This window comes from Lepisosteus platostomus, chromosome 1 (genome assembly GCF_059453375.1).
Source record: "Lepisosteus platostomus isolate fLepPlt1 chromosome 1, fLepPlt1.hap1, whole genome shotgun sequence".
NCBI classification, from domain to species: domain Eukaryota; kingdom Metazoa; phylum Chordata; class Actinopteri; order Semionotiformes; family Lepisosteidae; genus Lepisosteus; species Lepisosteus platostomus.
In genome coordinates this window covers 18,360,871-18,381,624 of record NC_142611.1, presented here as the reverse complement: position 1 = coordinate 18,381,624, position 20,754 = coordinate 18,360,871, and the positions used below count along the sequence as shown (strand labels likewise).

Sequence of the window (20,754 nt, the reverse complement as noted above, 5' to 3'; positions counted from 1 at the left end):
GGAGGTGAGTTCACGGATTGCCGAGATGGGTGCAGATGATTACTATTTAGCAACTGATATTGAAAACAGACATTGGAACAGGTTGAAAAAAGCAATCGGGAACATGCACTGGCTAGCAAAACTGGAGAATTTGGAATGTAAGACTGTTGAGATGGAAAATACCTCCTATTGAAACCTTGTCTACTTGGTGAGCTTTTCAGCAGTAACATGGAGAGGGAACACAGAATCTATTGTGATCATTTTTGACTCCCTCTTGTTTTGACAGACAATTGCTCCTGAAACTAAAGAGGCAATTCAGATCTGTTCTCCCTACTAAGGGATGTACAGTATGCTGCTGTTGGACCAGGATTATAGTAAAGTCACTACCCAGGTGAGCAGATGCCCTTTCAGGGCTGAGGAAATCACTGAGGGTGGCTTTTGTTGTACTCCACAGAGCTGAAAGTCCTGCAATGGAAGCAGGTGGTGTCTGTTTAGATAGATAGATAGATAAGACTTTATTGATCCCGAAGGGAAATTGATAGTGTTTACTTTGGTGTAGGGAACAGAAGGATTGAAGGGCTCATATTCGTCATATTGGAAGATACAGTATAACAACATTATTTTAAAGCACACTAATTTTCTTTGCACGATTTCTTGAACTGTTCATATGAGTAAGAACAGACCTAAATATCATTATTTATGTGCCACATTCTATTATTTTGCCACACATGATATTAAGGGTGGTGATAAAATGGGCAGCACTGTGACACAGTGGTTAGCATTGCTACCTTGTAGTGCTGGGGCCTTGGGTTTATTTCTGGGCCTAGAGTGCTGTCTGCATGGGGTTTGTATGCTCAGATCTCACTGACCTTAACTTTCATCTATGTGTGTAGTTTTATAGTTTTATCCATTGTCAAAACAGAACCCCTCACATTTCCTTTGATACTGGTGAGATATGCATTCTGTTTTGCAAGGTATGTTTCAGATGATCTTGTATGCATACCATATGTTAGTGTGAAAAGTTGGTAACTGACTAAGGCATTAACCAGTTTATCTGTAAATTTGTGACATGTTTCTTCTCTTCTTACTAGGGGGGCTCATATTTTCTGACTACACTGTAAGAAGGAGCACTGCAATTTTATTTTTTAGATACTGATAGAAAGATATAGTAAGGTTGTTTTATAGATATTTAGAATTTTGTGAAAATGTCATGAATTAGGCAAAGAAAGAAGATTATGTGGGTAGAAGCTCCCAGATTTTTGGGAGGTTTCCTGTATTTGATAGTGATAAGGTACCTTTTTAAAGGTTCAAGGTTAAGGATTTAATTTCTATTTCTGCCTGTCTCTGTATTTCTGCAGTTTTGAGCTGCAGCTGCAATGTATCCTTCACTCACACAACACACAATTATTTATACCTCTTTGATAATGGGCTTGGTTTCTAATACCCATGACTAATGTTCCTATTTTGTTCTGGATCCCTGCTTATGTCCTTATGCTCTGTCTATTCAAATTTGCTATTTAGGAAAAAATGTTACCATGTTACAAAAGGCTCATCTGAAACAGCATGATACTGGTATATTTGTTAATATGTATTATTATGGGGAGTTTGCAAAGTGCACTTGTAATAAGACATACCTTTCATATTTTTATAACTGGATCAGTTCCTGGTGCTACAGATAGACAGACATATTTAAGAACATATATTTTATGTACAAATTTTATGTTTTTTTTTTTCATTTATGCCCCTACAGCATTTGAACTAGATTATTTTCCTGTTCATTCATGATTGTGGGTACAGACACAAATGCTGCCTTGAATTACAAGCCTGACAGATTTAGGCTGAAGGGGATGGAAGCCAAGTATACTGTGAAACTGTAAGTTTGATCTGGGTGTGGCAGCATCTTTATATGGAACCCTAAGTAAAAAAATGAACTTTTCTTCTGGTTATACAGTACACTACATTCCAGAAGTGGTAACATTTTGCCTCTACAAACACTTTTATCTGTGGAACACAATGCTGAGCTAGTTCTCGTGTTGCTCTCACAAATCCATGACAATTTAGACAGATTTGACACATTTGTGACACATAATGTGGTTTTAATGCTACAGTGTTAAAAACATTGTGGATGAATTTTCAAGCGAAATCGTAGGAATTTCTTTAAATTAGCTGTGGTTTGGTGGATGTCCCCTGCATTGTATGGAGCAGCTTGAACAGACATTAAAAATACACGTACTTTATCTGCCCCACAACTGCACGAATCCCATCATAGTAAAAACTACTGAAATGGAAACAGAGTTAGGTTCAGAACATGATTAACCTTCAGCATTGGTATTAAATGGCAGAAAGTCTTTCCCATTTGTTGTTTCTAGGGACATACTTTCATCTCTTATGTTCACCCTGTCTTTGGAAATACTAGCTTACTGTTGTTGTTGTCCATCAATCTACTGTTTCTACTTCTATTTCTGTTAAAAACTATCAATGTTGTATATTGCTGGATGCATACTGTATATATAGCTTATAGTTATAGGCTCCACAATTACTGTATCCTCCAGTATTTTTAATAATATTGGTACACAGTCAGGGTATAAATTGAATTGGTCTAAGTATGCATTATTACTATTATATTTTGAAATGGAATTATGATTGTGCTACCAGCCACACACTTCAGACACCATGAAAATTGCTATATTTTAAATTACTTTAGTAAAAATTTTTAAAAGGGTAGATGCTGACCTGAACAGATGGACACATTTTCACAGTTTCCAAAATTGTGTCTTCATAATATTGAAGAATGTGCTTCCTTCCATGAAATTTCTATGATTCAAGTTCTATTATTCCTTTTTTCTATTTGAAGGCAGTGTTTTCCAGCCCTTGTCTTTCATGATCTCAGTTGCCTTTTAATAAAACTTCGTTCTTAATCACAGAATAATTGATTTCAACTTTCTGTTCAGGAACTACTTTCAGCTCTTAAAAACTTAAAGTGGGATTTGTAATTGATATCCACTACATATCAATTTCTAAATTTCAGAACTGTTATGATTCAGCTGTGTTGTCTAAAATGAAACTTAATGAACCTCAGTAGACTATAAGCTAATTGTGGGAGTGTTTCACAATTTATCATTCCCAACTTTGTCTATCATTTATTGGTCTCCTTAAATAAGTGTAATTGATAAGGAAAAGCTGGTTAAAGTTCTGCATGCTGAAATTCTTGGAAATGTGCTACCCTTAAAGTAGGGTATTTCTAAAACGTCTGATTGAGTGGAGAAATAAACCAAATGACATAGTGGATGTCTGAAAAAAACATTTGAACCTCTGCAGATGGAAAACAATGCTCATTGTGGGACTCTTTCGTCTAATCTTGAACTGATTCACTTGAATTTTCTTCACAGAGTGTACTTGACCATTCATGGATGCTGATATGGAAACATATCCCTAGCCGCTTATGTAAATCCACAAGCATCTTTTTAAAAATGTTTTGAGTCTCCACATATTCTTCCACTATTCCAAACAAGAAAAGCCTAGGTTTATTGCTCTTGTTGAACAACAAATGAGGCCTTGGCTTTTCACAGCAGTAGAAACGGATATGGTCGGCTGCCCTGACAACAGCTATGCAGTTGTTTGGTGCTTTATTGGAAACCTCTACAACAATTATTGGATCCAGAGTTTTATAGTTATTATATTTATAGTGCTTCATATTGCCAAGCTTGATGGTGAGAGTGGGAGGACAGTGAAGGCATGGAGTGATGTTGCTGGTGCAGGCAGGTCTATATTAAACTACAATTTAATACATTGTATAATTTATTAACAAATCTACAATTTGAAACTACAATTATCCTGCAGCTAAGATCACACCTTCCCCCTTCTCTTAATGACAGACTACTTTTCTTCTAAATTCTCTCTATTCATTGTAGGTCTCATTTCAGCCCTCTCTTCACCTATCCTGACTTCACACCTCCTGATTGGCCTCTCTTTCTATCCCCTGCTCCCACCCCTCACTCCTCCTCTCTCCCAGCTTTTTTTCTCCCGCTACATTACCTTTGCTTACTGCCCTCTCTTTCTCACACCTGAAGAAGGCTCCACAGCCAAAACATTGTGTTTTCTTTCTTCTCTTCTCAGCATGGAATACACCTATTACTTGTTACTTTGTAAACTACAATTCTACTAGTTTTGTGCGATTTGGCTCCTAGAGTCCTTTAACAGATAGCTGTAGTAATAAGGTGTACCAGCAAAGGAATGAGGGGAAAGGTTTTTGCTCTGTATTTGATTTATTTTCTAAGGAAACAAGCAAATATATGATGACAATCAAAATCAGGAATATTATTTCAATAAGTGCAATTACTGTACATTACTCAAACTATTTTATCTTCTTTAACTAGATCAATCATTTATTTTAGACGTTCGTTAATGACAGAGAATGCAAATTCAAAATCCCAGTTCTATCTGATGATGGTGAGCAGGTATCTGAGATGATAAGATACTGTGTGAGTAGGGCTCTCTAACAAACTGTCTTTCCAATCAATAATGGATCAGAACAAACTGTACATAAGAGCCCAAAGTGTGTGCAATGCTTAGAAACATTGGCATGCAGACAGTCAAATGATGATGATGGAAGGATTGTGCCTGCTGACACCTGGGATAGCAGTCCTTCACAGCAGCACAGAGCAGCATAAGCCTGCAGTGGAAGACAGATACCAACTGCGCAACTGCAAAGGATTTTTTTTTTCATCTGCATTAATTTTGTTAAAAAGCCCATCTAGAGGGGAATTGATAAATCTTTATACAAGATGCATCAGATTTCTCTATTAATTTATCCAAAAGGAAAAAAGTTAAATTAATTTAAGTGGGGTGCTTAAAGCCCTCCCACCTACAGTTGTGATATGCAGAACACATGCTCTTCAAACTTTGCTTTCCCTTTCCTTTGCTGAACTGAAATGATGTTCACAGTTGCTCATCTTCAAGAGAAATCCTGGGGGAAGGACTTACACACTACAAGATATCAAACATTAAAATTCTACAGTATGCAAACACTATATTTTCAAAGCCTCTTCCTTCAAGCTCATTATCAGACACTTTAATTGGAATTACACAGTGAGAACAAAAGGCTTGAAAGCTGCTTAATGATAAATCACTCTTAAATACTGTTCAATTTGTGATTCATTTCAAACAGTAATTACTTATCTTTAAATACATACATTGCAGTTTTAACATTGTATGCAATTCCTATGTTGTAACTCGGGCCTGGTTCAGGAATGCATTTAACATTGGCTTTTAATATATAATCTAGGAAGGTTTTAATCAATAATCAGTTAACTGTCTACCAGGCCATTCATATTATTCGTCCTAATGGTACATAAACATTCTAAGTTAAGCATCTTCAAATTATTCCAGATCAGTTATACCACAAGAGTCAACAGAGATTTACAGATTCTGAATGATGGCCTTCTGTTTGAAGGCTTTTCTTTCGACTGTACTGTACAGTAAAAGACCATCCAAGAATATTAAATTAAATCTCATACAACAAGCACTGCTCTACAATTCACTTGGATTAACCCCAGAATAATTTAATTTCCATCACTGTGTGTACAAATACATGACAAGATGATAAGGCCTACTGTGTTGGGCTGCAGGCTGCACATTCTGTGATAAAAGGGATTTCCAGAAGTCTGCCAACAAGGTACAGTAGCTTTTGCAAATGATATAAGAACTGCACATAATAGACTAGTACAATGCAAACATTTAAAAATTAACTACTAAATCATAAAATGCACAATATGCTTTTACACAGCTTACCACAATATGTGCAAAAACAACATCACATTTTCCCCACAATTTGTCTAAAGAAGTTGCTTATATAGAAACAAAGAACTAACTTAACACTGAACAACAGAGTCTTACTGCTATCACTTAAAGTCACTTATTAAATACATTTTATGGCTCAAAAAGTCACTCTACCACGGTGGAGCTTAGCTATTTATGCAAAGCTAAAATACATTGTTCACAGGCATACAATAAAATGACCTCGACCCTGGATTAGAAGAGATACTGTACATCAACACCTGCTCCAGATAAGCACTTGTATTGGTTAAGGCTCTTGATATCCCACTTAGAACTTAAGGGCCTAATATGGGTTACTAAAGAGAGGAGGCCATTCGGTCTTTCTAGTCTGTTTGCCTGCTAGTAGATAACTGCTCTGAGGATCTCATGCAGCTGCTTTTGAAGGAAGCCAGTGTATCAGATTCACCAACTTGGCTGGGTAGGATGTTCCAGACGCCCACAAAAACATTTAAGTACTTATTCAATATACTGTATAGACAAACTTTACTGTATATTATCTGCCAAAGATTATTTTGAAAAATAAAATATTTAACTCACCTCTCTCTTTCTGAGCTTAGATAGCAAACTAGGTGGCAGGCCCACAATAGTGGGCCTGCATAGGTACAAAAGGCTGTCAGAAAAATTGCTGGAATTTCAACATAGTTCTCCAGTCCCACAAAGCCTGCTGAGATATCCACAGTTGCAATGTTATTGGAATTACCCTAAAAGAAAAAAAATGTTATTTTTTACTATATGTTGTCTCACGGTATTTGAAAATAAAATGTAGAGGAAGTTGAAGGTTCTGATTTAAGAATGTTTTAGATCAACAGTAGAATGTGTTTCCAATGTCTTGTAAGGATCCTAAAAAATATTTACCGACATGGAAACAATCAATAAATGCATCAACAGGAGACAAATGCATCCAAGCTGATTTAGAACTATTAATTCTTATTTAGCTTCAGGAAAGTGTGCAGAGTACTACTAATGGCAGATTAATTACAGTTTGATGTATATATGTGTGTTCAATACACCGCCCAATAAATGAGTAATGAGAAGGTAAGGAAATAATTCCAAGATGTATAGGTATATGCAAATGTCATTGGCCTGTACTCTAGAGAGTCCCAGTCCCAATCAAGAGATTTGAAGACCACCATATGCCAAATTGAGGGACAGAAACTAGTAACCACTAAATTAGATGTTCACGTTTACTTGGAAGTCAATTTCACTATGTAAGTCTCACTGTTTCTTTCAAATTTCAACTTCCTTCCTATAGCTGGGAGGTTTCAGAATACCTACAGCAAACGTTAAAAGCAAATCCATGATCCTCGTGTCCTTTAGTTTTAGAAGAATGTTCGTTTTTCAGTTTGCTTATATCATTAGCGTAAATGTTGCACAGCCAAACCCAGAGAAGCGAGGGGTTGTCCAACTTCATTGTGTGCAACGGCTATGTATGACTTTCATGAATCCAAGGTAACAACTTTTATCAACATCCAGTATTTTTTCTCATTCACCTTTTCAGGTTAACAGTGCTAGGCCCCTGTGACTACAAGTATTCCTACAGATATTCAGTGTTGCTAGGTTGCATGTTTACTTGAGAGCTCCAGAAGCAGGGTTTATCCTGACAGGCCTGGGCCTATGAAACCAGGTTTGCATTCCCCAGTAGTACTGCTGCTTATCAACAGAGCTTTTGCCACACGTCTTACTGCCGAAAACTGAAAATTACAAAAGAAAATACAAGAAATGGCATCCAATAACAATAAGGCCTTTAAAAATTCCTAACTATTGATCAGTACTACCCTTTTGTATCATGTAGGATAGAAATTATTATTATGAAGTTCATTTAATATTTGAGTTATACTGTATGGAGATGGTTGTGCAAGGCAGTTGTGTTCACTTGTAATTGAGTGGATAAGGGCTCAGGTGGTGGGCTAGAGCATTTGGGTGACCCATATACCACTTTTGTCTTATGGTATTGATATGATGCTTATAGGATTGATGAATAAACTGAAATGGTTGCTAAATGCCAATTCCTACAGTATATTATGTTTTTTAAGTTCCAGCTTTCTTTACTTCTATGTGCTTAGAAATACAGTTTAAATACATCCGTCTGCTCATATCCAGACAAACCCGAGACAATCTGAATCTGCAAATGTTATGTGGCCATGTGCTTACCTAAAAATATGGTTAGGACTACTGATATCTTTGAAATATTTAATATTATACAGTTTTATAATAATTTATAACAATTAAACTGTTAACAATAGAACAATTAATCTATGCTATTACACTGTACACTACAACTCCAACTTCAACTCCATGGTCACTTCTGAAGACTCAATAAAATACTTAATTTATTCCAGTTCAGGCAGCTGGCTAGGAATGAACATTTTTCCACTTTCTTTCTCCAAATACACCTTTTCATGACCAGGTGAGGGCTCATAAAGGATACAAATTTGACAAAAGTATTCTCGACTACTGACGGCAGAAAATGAATTCTTCTGGTGCCACTGATGAGAACATCGAGGCATGTGTAATTCAAATATCTATTTTGATTCCTTCCCCCTGAACACACTGCAACACCCAAGAATCGGGGAAGGCAGAGGTTTTGTTTCAATTATTCTTACCAAGCATGTAGGAGAATAAATGAAACCCTTCATTTTGCTTTTCCTTCTTTATTAAGAGTTTCCAATTTAAAAAAAAGCTATGATGATAACAATGTAATTATACCTGATAAAAATAAAATGGAAGCATGGCTGTGGTCATCACTTTATGCAAATTGCCAGTTAAAAGCTTATAATTTTATGCTTCATTGCGTAACATGGCTTGTAACGTGAATATTAAAGATCCTGAGACAAATGAATGACCCTGAGAATGTCTTTACATGTTCAGGCACAAACTACAGTATGAATGTTTCATGAGCTGTTACCTGAAAGTAAAGGAATGCTTGACCAAACCAATAATGCATTATGGTAGTTTGTGCTGCATCATACTGAAGCTCTTTCCAGATGAACTGAGCCATGATGGTCTGAATCAAGAGGCAGAATAACAGGACAGGAAGGTTGTGAGGCCTGAAGAGCAGAGCTGCCAGCAGTACCACACCACTGTAGATCTCCCACAATCCCCTGCTCTTTAGTTGGGTATCTGAGCTGATGACCTGTGACCTCAGCAAGTCCTTAGCACCTGTGAACAAGATGCCAAGGACAAAGATGTAGACGAAACGGGCTTCCACAGTACCCCTAGGGGAAAACAAAAACAAATTACAAATAAAGACAACCAAATAACAGCAACATAAAAAAGCAATGAGACAAGTAAGTCAATATGATTGCAGCCATGCTGAGAATGGGTCATATTGTTTTCTAAATATCACATTACTTCAGAAGCAATTCAAGATGAAACCATAAGTTAACATGTTTACTTGCCTTAATACTTTGGGTTTCTTTGGGACATGCACAGTAGGTAACATTTCTTTTTCACCTGCCCACAATTTATCAGTCTTAAAAGTCTTAAATGAAAATAACAGTTAGGCTAACTTTAAATTCTGTTTATGTGAGGCAGCCACTGATATGTACAGTAGTGCTGTGTTAATTTTAAATCCTGAAATCATTGCTGGTTTATGGATAGAGCAGTACAAAATCTCTTCTCACCTTGGGTCCTAGATCAAAACCCTGACCTTTGCTTCTTCTGTCAAACTACCACTGACAAATGATCTACATATAAATCTGTGAAAATATACAATTGTTTTAAGAAAACAAATACTGCAGAAATACTGCAGGTCTACCAGGATGGACAATATAATTTACTGTAACATGCTTTCCCAAATTCATATAGACATAATATGTTTTTTATGAGTTATAATATTTTGGTTTTTCCACATATTGAGAATTTAAAAAAAATCACAATCCATGACACAGGTGTATTACAATTTTAACATATCCTTTCTTTCAGGGCTATATGGTTGAATGGTAAGCAAGCATTTCAAAATGAATCACAGAATAAAAACAAAGGATTGGACCATTCCTCAGAGAGAGGGACTCCCACTTCCTTAAAAAATAACAAGAGAACTAAAATTAACAAGAACTTAAAATACTAGAAGAGAACCTGTGCATGTCTCAAAAGTAAAATAAAACAACTTAATTTATGAAATAATAAAAATAATGTATTTTTGTAATAACAAGGTCAAATAGTATTTTTCTCCTTTTGCTAAAATGTCCCTTTGTGAGATGGGCCTCCTGCCTGGTAGCAACACTCTGGAAACCACAGATTACATTTTTTCTTCCCAAGATTCCCTGGATTTTCTCTTTTAAGAACAAACTAATCTCCACTTAGAAATGTGAGTTTCACAATAACGGCATGTAGCTCAATATAAGAGATTTCTGCAGTACAGCCTGATAAAATATTGTTTAAATCAACCAAGTGTTACTGCTGATAGTGAAAACAGGGCAATTTTTCTTTGTCAACAGCTGATTTATCTAGCTAAATTAAAAAAATAAAGGCTAACGAGCACAATTTATCGCCCCCTCCCACCCCCCCACCCCCCCTTTCCTGAGCAAAAGACTGCAGTTTAACTTGAAATCAAATATGAATAATTTACAGTCTGAGTAAAAAAGAATGCTTTCAGCTTCCAGGTCAGTTGGACTGATTAAAGTTTTAAAGTTGGGGGGGGGGGCTGTGTGATGTTGGAGCAATTTGTAATATGGGTACATTTTTTGATTAAAGTTACTATACACATATTGGGATCAGAGCAGAAAGGTACTGTATATCTTCTACAGTTCCCATTTTTTCATTCTATGAAATTAAGAACGTAGAGCTTTGAATTTAATGATTTTTTTGTCTGGTATTATGCAAACATTAAAAAAGTACACTCAGGTGGCTATGTTATTTGTAGGCAGTATGTGGAAAATGCATGTATTTAGATTGAGAATTTGTTATTACTGTAAATAGAAACCAGAGGGTAAAGATAAGTCTTGAATAGTAAACCTGGTGTGATATAATTACAGTACTTGACTACTACTGAGATCAGTGCTTGGTCCACTGTTCTTCTTAACGTATCAATGATGTACCTTCTTGTATAGTTAGTAAACTATTTAGATGATACAAAATTAGGAGGATTAGCAAACACTGCAGAAGCAACAAATGACATTCAGAAAGATTTAGATAAAAATCAAGACTGCACAAATACTTGAAGATAATGTTTCATGTAGACAAGTGCAGTGGAGGTATTGAAAACAAACCATAAACATAAAATATAAAATGCAAATTGCTGAGCCAGAAGAGGCTATGTTTGAAAAAGAATAAGGTGCTTATGTTGACGCATACTGTAACTTACATCTTCTAGGCACTATGAAGAAGTACTTAACATGGCAAATAAAATTCTATAATACATTGTACAGCTAAAAACACAATTTAAATCAATATATTTTATGTTAAAAATGCACAACATACTTGTAAGCACTCATATGGAATATTATGTACAATTTGGGTATGTACAGCATTAAAGAAAATACATTGCTGCTCTGGAAAGAAGAGGAACCAAAAACATTCCAGGGCTTAAGGGAATGTCCTACTGACAGGCTAAGAAACGTGTTTTACGGAGAAGATTACAAGAGGCCTATTCAAACCTCGAAAGGCATTAAGTCAACCGAGCAAAGTTCTTCAGAATGAACAGTGAAACACAAACCGATACAAGTGCTAACTATGTGGAAGTGCATTAATAACAGAGAACAGGAGATACTTCTTTACCCAAAGGGTTGGGAGAATAGGGAGCACGCTACCCAGCGTGTTGAGTCCAATACCCCGTCTTCTTTCAAGTAATGGCTGGATGAGATCCGTGGATCAATTAACTATAACCTCTGTATGTTCTTACAGTATGCTATAAAGCAGAAAACCTTAAAATCCAGCTCACCAGACAACTAGAGCATTTAGTTGCATTTTGTACTCGTTAGAGTTAGTTAGAAAACTGGTTTATTTCTGGTAAATATTTGTAGACATAAATGAAGTACTGTATAAACACTGGAACTCGCAAAACTATATTAACAATAAAAAGAAAACATTTTGAATTTGAAATATCTGGTTAGCAAGAAAAATCAGATTAATTGGTCATTATGTCTACTTAATAACATTAACAGTAGAACAATTTATTGTTACTCAGAATATGGAGGCCCTAAATGGCTGTAATTGACTCTTAACAAATGTAGGGTAAAATAAGCTACTTATGTACTGTAAATGTTAACCACAGATTCCTGTTAAATGTACCAATGCTGTACTTTATCTTTAAGGGCTTTACCATATAATTACTGTAGGTACACCATCAAACTACTGTTAAACAGCAAGAAAAGACATGATAATTTTAATTCTAACATTTACTAGTTTACCTATTTATTAAAAATTCAAACGTTTTGATAATAACAAAAGATTGCATACATCAAGTGCTTATCTCAGAGGTAAATAAATCTGAATGATTAATAATCTGAAATCTGTTCTAATGATGCAGGACGTATTGTATTTAAACATGGATTCTTTGTAGAGAGAAGACATTTAATAGCTAGAACAAGTAAAACTTCAGAAATTCTCATAATACCTAACACAATCAGTATTTAAGAATTTACATATAATTTCATGCCCCATAAACTCCTAATCCAAACTCCGCAATTTCATCACACACAAAAAAATCAGCATTATGTTGTTTCTAATCCTAAGTGATACTGTCGAGCTCCCATGAACTGAAGAACACCTGCTTTCAGAAGCAATGTGTAACACAGACACTCCAAAATAAGCTACCAATAATAACAAGCTACCAAACAAAAAATCTGCATTATTTTAACCCTGAGTTCTTCAAGTCCAGCTTGAGTGAGTTTTGAATCTGTGAAAATCTGTGAAAATTCCACAAAAATAAAAATAGGAATATTAATACAAAATACTGAATATCTCTGATACCCATCTTTACATGGAAAACTCTTCATGCAGTAAGGTGACCAAGAAATGCCATAATAATTAAACTAATGTGGACAATTACACACACACACATTTTGCCCTATAAACTATTACCAAACCAGCCTAAAAGGGTCTCCATAATGACTCAATCAGTGGGCAGATCAGCGGAACAAGTGCGTCTTTCCTCATTCTCAACATGGAGGTACTGGAGTTATTGCTGTGAGCCAAACTGTAAAGACACAACTGGTGCTTCCTAAATTTGGTGAGTATATAATAAAAATAACTGACGGTTCAAGATTTTTGCTTTTAGTTTGATCCAATATCAGCAGTAAGTACTAACCTCTTCAATACTACAGGTTTTGCCAGGATTCAACTCCCTTAAAGTAGCAAGGTTTGGAATAAACACAGCTCATTTAAAAAAAATAAATGTGTATACCTTTGCAGGACACTGTCAATAAACATTAGAATGTTAACTCATACACCAAAACAGAAAATAGGATGTCTCTATTGAGACAGTTGTCTTTCATCTTTTTTAAGAACATAAGAACAGTCAAAATTGGCAAGAAGCCATTTGACTCATCCAGCCCCTTTGTAGTTAATAGCTAATTATTCCAAGGGTCTTATTTCTTGTTTCTTTAAAGGAGCCAGGATAGTGGCTTCAACAACACGGCTTTGTACCTTACTACCTAATCCCACAACCCTTTAAGTAAATAATCTTTCCTTGTTCTCAGTTTTAAATGCATTTCCACACAGTTTCACTGTTCCATTCTAGATCATGTTTCACTGTTCATTTTCAAGAAGTCTGCTAGGTTGACTTTGTCAATGTTCATTACAATCATGGATTTTGCATAACAAATCCCCTCATGGCATTCTCTGTTCAAGACTAATAAGGTCCAGTTTTGTCAGTATAGGGCATTTTCTTAAAACCTGGAATGGTTGCGGTTGCTTTTTCTCCAGATTAATTCAGAATAAGCAGGGGGAGTAAAAAATTTACATGATTTCTGAACCTTTGTAATGAAAAACATTTTCTGATACAATTTTTCTGTTTCATGTACAGTATTTTGCAGGTTTTATGAGTGACAGTTCACATGTTATGGGTGGTCTAGTGTTGCTTGCTCTAGAGACTTACTGTATACTGTATCCTACACTTTGGGGTATAACCAAGCCTCTTTTATTAAAATGCACATCTGACAAAGCCTGTGAGGTCCATTCACATTTAGGATATGTACAGTATATACTGTAGTTATGTACTGTATATCATCCACTCCCAATAGCTGAGTCAAATGATTCTTAAGGTGGACAAGAGGAGGTGAGAATTCCAAAACAGAAAGAGAGCAATACCAGCTGTAAATCTGAAAGCTACTGTACAATTTCCACACAGCCTATACAATTTGAAGAGGTCACAAGAAAAATCAATCAACCTCTTTAGGAGATTTTTTTTACGTTTGCCACACACAACTCTGGAGCAGGACAGATGGGCAGAAAATAAATGCAAATGTAATCTCAGCCTCTCCTTTTGCTATTTAGAAGTGCCACATACCCTCGAGGGGAAATCGCGCTGAAATGTCACAATGGCATTAATGTGCTGCATAGTAAAGTGGTCTTGCTGCCAAGATAACACCTCCCCTCTTTCAAAAGCCTCTGCAGACATAAAAGCTTTGAAGAGAATGAAGTGCTTAAACTGTCAGTGAAGCACAGAGCGTTTATGCCACTGGAAACTCAAAATGATAGGCCCAGAATGTCACTAAGACATTTTAAAAACTCACACACATATCAGAAAAGCACACATAACCATGTCAGCTGTAAAATGTCATACATAAAAGAAAAAAAATGTATGACACTTTGTTTTAGATACAGATACTGGTATGACATGTATGGTATGATACTACAGCTACAGGCTGAGGCGCCATTCAAAGAAATTGGAATGTATAATAAAGATAACAAAATTAAATTGGAAAATCAAGTATGGATAAAGTGGCAGATTTTAGACCTAACTTCAATTAATCCAGTTAATTAATCCCAGACATTTTCAATATACTGTATATTGTATTTGAAGAACAATATTTTACCCTAAGGTCAATAAAAACATATAATTAAAACATTTCAAAGTATTCATTAAGTTATTTATATAGAGTAACAACTAACACAAAATAGATGGGCCAAATGGCCTTCTCTAGTTTGTAGTGTTTCTAAAGTTCTTATGTTCCTGAGCAGACAGAGTTTCTCTTCACCCACGCCACAAAACCACATCTATCACACTCACTGGAGTTTTCGTTTTAAGATGATATTATTAAGAATTTAGAATTATCTTTCTGTGCAAAGTGTTGTTAGATATAAAAAGAAACCAGCAATCAGTCAGTGATTTACTCAATACAGCTATGGAAACTACACATAGGATTTCTAAAATAATGACAGGGCAACTGACAAAATGAAAATACGTATTCATTTGAAAATATGTTTTTTTATTTGCCTCAGCCTTGCTAGAACAAAGGAAAGTAACAGATAACTGTGAGATACATTTCGAAAGGACTTTTTCATGCTTGAAACAATGAAATGAGAACATTATGGCACAAACAGAAATTAGACACAAATGAATTTAGGATTGAATGAAGTCATAAACTGTGGGGGTGTGGAATGAAACACCCGGTTTAGCTCTTAAAAATTGACTCACAGAAATAATTAGACAAAATTGTATCTCAGCTTCTATTAACTAGGGGATTGGGGTAGATTGTGGCATCACTAACTTGGAAACTGGAGAGGGCTGAATTTCCCCATGAAAGGAGGCCAAACCTTTTGGCATAGCTGAAGTATCTATGGCCTGTTGAGCAACAAAATGCGGTTCAGAAGCTGGATATGACCATGAGCATCCATACAGTAGTCGAATCCAGTTGTACATAAGAAGGCCTGTATGCCTCCTCCCATCCTTTTGTAATATCCCTGCCTTTAAAATGATTGTGAAAGGCCAAACCCTTCTCATATGGGTCATAAAGCCTGAGCACATGGACATACCACAATGGAAGGAAAATACTGTACAAAGGCTTTATTTCGGTAAAGCTCTTCGAAGAAGACACAAAAGGCGCAACTGACTCAACAGCTACCACTGTAATATACCAAACCTAGGCTAAATGAAAACCAAATGAAAATGGGACTCTTACCCATCACCAATTATCTAATCAATTAACCAATTTATCACATGTGAATCTACAGTATATACGAGTGTCTCTGCCTCTAGTGGTAGTTCAGCTGAAACTAATATGCTCACTACCGCTAGCCTGCCACAATGCTACATAGATCAAGAATACCTATTTAAGCCTGAGGTATGTCTAAAAGACAAAAATGATAGAATAATAACATGTTCTCTTAATATTTTTGTCCTTCACTGCATAAAACATCGCAAAGCTCTCTGAATATACTGTACCCTTTCTGAAAGTCACGGGGAAGTAGATGTTATGTGGCTGAAAACAGTATTCTTGAAGTAAAAAAAAAGGTCACTGCCACACAAACAAGAGGCTCACCACACAATTCTTTGATATTTTTATCTAGATTAACCAAATTTTAGTTAACTGTAAAATACAGCCATTTTTCCTGGTAAATGCTTCAAGTAAGTCCAACTCAAGGGCAAATAAAGTAGACATTGTTTGACACACGTACTCCACAAAAACTCAGCCTCAGCTGGATTTACACAAAATACAACAATGAAAACAAGTTACAGTTCTACTTCCCTGTGTGTCGTATATTCACACACAAACCCGATCTTCCATACTTCTAGAACTTAGAAAGTTGGAATGAAAAATTAAATTCATTTATATCTTCATATAGAAAAGGCAGGAATAAATGTATGCAAATGAGGCATCAGTACTAACAGACACAATTAGGTTAATCACAGTAGAAATGTAAATGCACACTTGTATATTTTCCTTTTGTCACAGCTGTTCAAAATTAAATTTTGATAATTGTCTAAAGCCCATTATGCCTGTTTTATAAAAAGAAAACAGTCCAACTCGTTTATCATCGGTAGAACGTGGTAAATACCTTGTATGAATGATCTCTAGACACCAAAGCCAAAAAGACTTCTAGATTTTGTTTTGGCCCTTATTTATTCTTCAAATGACCAGGTTGTGCAAAAGAAGCTCTAGCTTACTGTCTATGCCTTGCTGTTATTGTTTATTTTTAAAACTACCATTTTTCAAAGGGACTATTAAATAGAAGAATGCATTGGGCACATAAAGTAGATGATAATCTCTGAATCAAATCGTCAAACCTCGCAAGCCTTCAAAAGCAAAATGCTATTGTTCACTATATTGGTGTGCATTACAAATCCGTAAAATCCTTTACAACAAAGTAATGCTGTACAATTATATCATGGTGGTGCAATCATATGATTTGAATCCAGTCAGTAAACACAAGGTGATGCACACATTTTTCCCATCAGGTTTGTGGCATCTCATTGATTTATCTTGTTCTGCCATAAACTGAATAATAAAATGAATATCATAATATTTTAAAGAAAAAAAATGAATTAATTGTGCAAAAACAAGCAAAAAGAACATGAGAATGCTGGTAGTCATTCAATAGATATTCACTTTCAGGAACACACAGATGCATTTATAGGCTTATTAAATATCATATCACTTATTCTATGTCATGTATAGCACAAATCAATAGGAACATAGTACCACTGAATAATAAACAGTGTTTGATCATGAGATACATTGGAGAGTAATAGACTAATGTTAGAATTTTGTGGGAGACTTCCCTGTTGTTCAATTCCAAAACATCTCGTACAGCACAGACTGGGATCCACAGTTCAGAAATCAATGGTTGAACCCTATACCATGCCATTTGTCAGTTGCGTCAGATTGCATTTATAGGCTCAGATTTGGCTAATGATTTCCTGACTTTTCACACAAAGGTTACAGAACAAATGTTAATTTTATTCATCTTTCTCCTATGGTTGTTTTCAGTTTCATGGAACAGATTTTCTGGAGTTATTTGAACATTAATTACCTTTCATATACTGTACAGTAAAAAATTACAAAATTAAAATTAAATTAAAATTGTTAATTGCTTTCTCTGCTACTGAAAATACAAACTACAGTGTGGTTTTCTTCTTCACACAGAAGTAACTCCCTGGGACCACATGCAGGGTATAACTTGGAAGAAAGATATACAGTAACTGTTAGTTCTGGAGACTCTCACATGACTGACAAGTCCATGGAGCTGAAACCTGACATGGTTTATTTTCAAATATGTCTTAACTGGAAGTACTACATCAGACAATTAGTTTTATAAGCATATACAGAGAGAAGAAGAAGTGGAGAGAGAGAGAAGAAAGAAATCAATCTAGCATCATAATGTGATGCTAGATAACACTGAAACAACAGACATTTATAAAATAATTGATGTTTGATTCTTCCAGAAAAAAAAAGATTTCTTAATGAAAAAAGGAGAAGGTTACAGGAATATATCTCTCAGTCTAAGATACCAAAATCATACCTTTTTATAGATTTGAAAAGAGCCCAGATTTTAAAAAAACCTAATCATTTTGCTTCAGGGAGGATGTGAATGAAGAAGATCATTCTTAAAACCTTTTGTGCAACTCAGAGCTGTGGGCATGAATGAGGCATTTCGAAATGACAGACAACTGAACCAGCAAATGAAACATAGTAGATAAAAAGAATACAATGAATAACTATTCCTCTTTTCAAAGACAGGATATTCACAGCAACAGAAGCCAACATCTGTATATTAACCACCACAGTGTTGTCTATGAAGCATGGGTCTGTTTTACACATCTATTTTGTGTGTTTAAGACTGCATAAAAAACAAAACAAAATAAATGTCTTTCTTGTATTTTTCTTGCTTCTTCACACATGTGAAGAAGCAAACAAGCTTCTTCACACAAACCACTTTTGTCTTTGTCACATGTTGCAACTCTAAAGTCCCTCATGCATGAGAAGAGAAGTATTTTGAAGGGGGAAAAATGGGTCATATACTGTACTTGTCAGAAGTGCCTTTTTCATGACAGAATGTAAATTTGAATTTTATTGCCGATCTCACATTTAACAGATAGATTTATTTTATAATCCTGTCAAGTGGGAGGAGGAGGAGATGTGTCTGCAAAGAACATTTATTTTTTATTTTTGCTAAGCTGCCTGAGCGCCCTCATCTATAATTTCAAGTTAAATGCCAAAGGCAATTAGGTTTGCTTACAAATTGTGCAACACGCATAAAAAAGGCTCCAAGTAACAAGTTCAGAAGTTTGGAGGTTTGCAAGCATTGCAATTCAAAATACAAAAATTCAAATGAGGAATAAAGCAGAGTTCACAGAGTGTAAGAAGCAATACAATCTACTGTATCTTGACAGAAGACAGAATAACCCAAGTTGCAGACATCATATGGAGTTGCATTAGTGCCAAGCTATATTTTACTATTGACTCTAAAGCAAAGCAGCTTTAAAATCATGCAAACACTCAGACTGTTCCTACTGCTTCTTTTGTTGTCGGTTTGATATTTTCTGCAGCCTATTTGGTTACAGTAATGAAATCAGTAGGCTAGAGCTCATGTTTTTAATTAAGAAGTAAGGAAAGCAAAATGGAACTTTTGTTAGTGGGGTGAACCTGCAGATGTCTGTTTTCTTTCGACAGCATGATATTCATTTAGCTCAGAAAATAAATAAGGCCAATCTTACTACAGGGTTTGCAGCAGTTATGAGAATATTCATACGTGGCTTGAAGCAATTGTTTCTAAAGTACAAACTGAAATTCTATATTCTATATTCTATATGAACTTCTATATAGAAAAGAAACATGGGGCTCAATATGAACAACTGCTGTGATTCCCTCTGCGCAAGTCAGACAAAGCACCCATTCACCCCCAACCTAACCATTCTACTAATGAGGAATGTACTGTATGAGGAATATCTTGTAGCTTTAGCTTAGTAATAAAGTATTGTACTGTATTGGAGGTTTCTATTCATTGCAGCTCTGCGGCAAGGTAACCTCACCGTGGCAGCTTTCCTGGGGACTGATTAAATCTTGCACTTTGGCATAAGAAGATAATTTGCACCTGGGGTCTGCTGGAAACGTGTGTGTTCACCTGTGATTCTTCTCTAGAAACTAAAATCCATAGTGCTCCCAAGTGGCTCAATCAGTACCAGTGTTCATTCACTTGCTCAGAGCACAGGTTGTGCCCTGTAGTCCATACACAGTCATTTCAGGTCTAGACTTTGACTTTAGCTGAATAATATGGGAAATCCCAGTGAGAAACAAATAATTTGTTAAGCATTGCTGGTGTTGATGGGGTTTGAATTGGCAGATGAATCTTTAGTGCACCCTGTAACACTATTGGAACTTGGAGCTGGCTATTGTAAGGTTGCAGTATACCCATTCAAAGATGCACCATTCCTCCAATCAGTGGTACTCGAGGAGCCCGTCAAGTGATAGTGTGTTAGTGACTTTAAATTGTCAGGGGTAGTACTGTATACAGTATATAACATACTCCGTTGTTTTAAAATATTAGGTTCAAACCTCATGGAGACACTTATCTTTTCAAAAGGCTTACAAATCTGTATTCAGATCTCCAATAACTATATAAAGTCATATAAAATACAGATGCAGCCATTTGGAAAAAACATCAAAACTTGGGTTAGCAGGCAACCCAAGGCAAACTGCGGTAAAATTACAGTTTGTTCCAGCATACCAAATTCCACCTTTCACTGCGCAAAGAAGATCGATAGGTGGCACTTGTGTTGCATTAGATGTTAATGAAACTGCACCTTCACTTTATCCTTTTTTCTTGGTCGAAATATCATAATTGATCATTGAAAATGTAACCTACTGTGTTTTATACGTTATATAGTAAATGCATATAAAATACATAGTCTAGCAACGGTTTTAACATGTCACGTAAAATATTCTGAGACTTTTTAAAAGTGGTTTTAAATACTTCCTTACTTGTTGGTTTGACAGCATCGGTACTGTTACTGTTACTGGTAATGAAGATAAAAAGCAAAGATCTTGAAGCAAAAAA

General features: G+C 35.6%; 1 protein-coding gene across 1 annotated transcript in view; it reads right to left on the bottom strand.

The window, feature by feature from the left end:
* The window catches only part of pigg (phosphatidylinositol glycan anchor biosynthesis class G (EMM blood group)), a 131,408-nt gene that overhangs the window by 15,200 nt on the left and 95,454 nt on the right, over positions 1-20,754 (bottom strand). Inside the window, exons 11-12 of the mRNA XM_088626285.1 lie at positions 8,720-9,029; positions 6,352-6,515 (exon numbers count right to left, since the gene is read on the bottom strand). Coding sequence (XP_088482411.1) covers positions 6,352-6,515; positions 8,720-9,029 — 474 coding nt within the window. The remainder of the gene's footprint in view (positions 1-6,351; positions 6,516-8,719; positions 9,030-20,754) is intronic.